Here is a 1,864-nt window from a genome sequence, read left to right as displayed (position 1 = left end):
TCAATATATTTGCAAATCTCCTCATTAGTCAGACTACTAATATCTGCATTATTTTTCAGGACATCGCTCTCATCTGGGGTAGGCGTCTGTATAATGACTTTAGGCACAGGCCTCGTTTCTACCATTGTCGTCTTTTCTGAGCGTTCAAGCTCTGGTTGGCCTGATACATCTCTGAATAACTTTACTTTAATGTCCTCAAATCCATCCTTCCATTCCCGGTTCCCCGCCTCAATGTCCTGAATTACAGCTTTGTGAAAATCACGCACAGTCTCCCAGGTGAATCGCCCCACATGATCGAACACTTCAAAGCACAGCAAGTGTCTCATCTTCCTCTCATCTGCTGGCAAATCTAGCTCAAGTATGTGAAAGTAGCCAAGCATGAAGAGGTCGAGTGTCAGCGTGTCGTAGTCGACGGGAGATCCATCCACACGGGGCAGGAACTGCTCAGGTGAGTAAATTGCCTGCTGCCGGTTGAGTCTTCGGATTTGTCGCGACGGTACAAATGAGATCATACTTCTCCAGTTCCCAATCATCTTATTGATGGCACTTCTCTGCTTGAAGAAGTGCCCCAATTTTCCATTTTCCATGGCGTTCTTTGGAGAGATATCCAAGCTAGCTTTGCGTTCACACTTGGGCTTCTTGGATATATCCAGCGAATCAACGCTTTGCTTTCTCTGAGCATTTCTCAAGGTCACCGTATAAGCCGACTTCTTCCAGTGACCCAGGAACAAGACCACAATACGTTCCTTGCGCAGGGTTGTACTTTCCATGGCATCACTAATGACATAGTCGATAGATGAATCATCAATCTGGTCAAGCTCTGGTCTTTGTTCTGGTTTTTGAGAGACCTCATCTGAACCATTTTTTACTGGTTCTTGCTCTTGTTCACCCAATGATTCTGTCATCCCTGATTCATTTTGTGAGGAATCGTTCTGATTCTCAAAGTTGGACTTTAAGTTCCTCACAGAGACCCCAAACTGTTGAATCTCATTTTCTATCTTCTCCCTCCTGCCTCTTTTGAAGGCTTTCCTCTCTGATGGCTGAGAGAAGACATTCACAAGCTCTGTGTTTGGCATTTTGCAGTAGGGCTGGTCTGTTAGGTTGGTCATAAGCAATGACATACTCTTCACAATGCCTGAAATACGGTTGCACCAAACGGGTAAGGGAGTCTGTGTAGAGTTCTTGTACTGGGTGTTGACTGTGATGTTAACGATGGGTGCCGGAAGAATGTTTCGAAGTTCTTCGGCCAGACGAGCAAGCTCCATTTCGTAACCCTCGCCGTTCTTTTGCATCGAGACACTCTCAATTTGCTTCTCTAGATAAATGAGGTCATCTTCTGTTAGAAGCTCTCCGAATGGACCCAGGATGGCATTGTGAGCCTGGGAGTACCTCCAACTGTCCATCTTTGTATATCTAGTACCACTCTCCTGTTAAATAAGACAAAATGTCCAGTTAAAAGTCAACCTGGAGAAAGGTGCAGTCAGAACATCATCTTAGATTTGTTATCTATGTATTCCATTTAAGACATTTAATGCAATATTTGTTGCCCACCTTTAACCTCTGGGTTTCTTGGTCAAATAAGCTGGCCTGTAGCTGTCGTACCATCACTTGTCTCTTCCATTCTGCTATAGGTCTGCCCTTCTCATCATGCATGGGTACCAGATAATCAATGTCAGACAAATTTGCCTCCTCTGTCGGTAACACCACCATTTTATTCTAAAAAAGAACAATCAATCATGTATTGGCAAGTACTGTAGTTCAAATCGTGCACTTAAGTACATGAAAAACAAAAAGCACTATCATGCTTGACTAATATCAAATCAAGAACTTAATTAACCTGTTGAAGTTCTTTTTTTTTTTTTTT

At 43.2% G+C, this 1,864-nt stretch overlaps 1 protein-coding gene across 1 annotated transcript in view; it reads right to left on the bottom strand.

Moving 5' to 3' along the window:
- Positions 1–8: 8 nt before the first annotated feature.
- Positions 9–1,864, bottom strand: part of LOC107593183 (espin-like protein) — a gene marked incomplete at its 3' end in the record, with an annotated part of 26,740 nt that continues 24,884 nt past the window's right edge. Inside the window, exons 7-8 of the mRNA XM_016282795.1 lie at positions 1,552–1,716; positions 9–1,427 (exon numbers count right to left, since the gene is read on the bottom strand). Of these exons, the coding sequence (XP_016138281.1) occupies positions 9–1,427; positions 1,552–1,716 (1,584 nt within the window). The remainder of the gene's footprint in view (positions 1,428–1,551; positions 1,717–1,864) is intronic.

This window comes from Sinocyclocheilus grahami, unplaced genomic scaffold (genome assembly GCF_001515645.1).
Source record: "Sinocyclocheilus grahami isolate Dianchi unplaced genomic scaffold, SAMN03320097.WGS_v1.1 scaffold166.1, whole genome shotgun sequence".
Taxonomy (NCBI): domain Eukaryota; kingdom Metazoa; phylum Chordata; class Actinopteri; order Cypriniformes; family Cyprinidae; genus Sinocyclocheilus; species Sinocyclocheilus grahami.
Note: the sequence above shows the minus strand (reverse complement) of the source record. Positions and strands in the feature narration are given on the sequence as shown.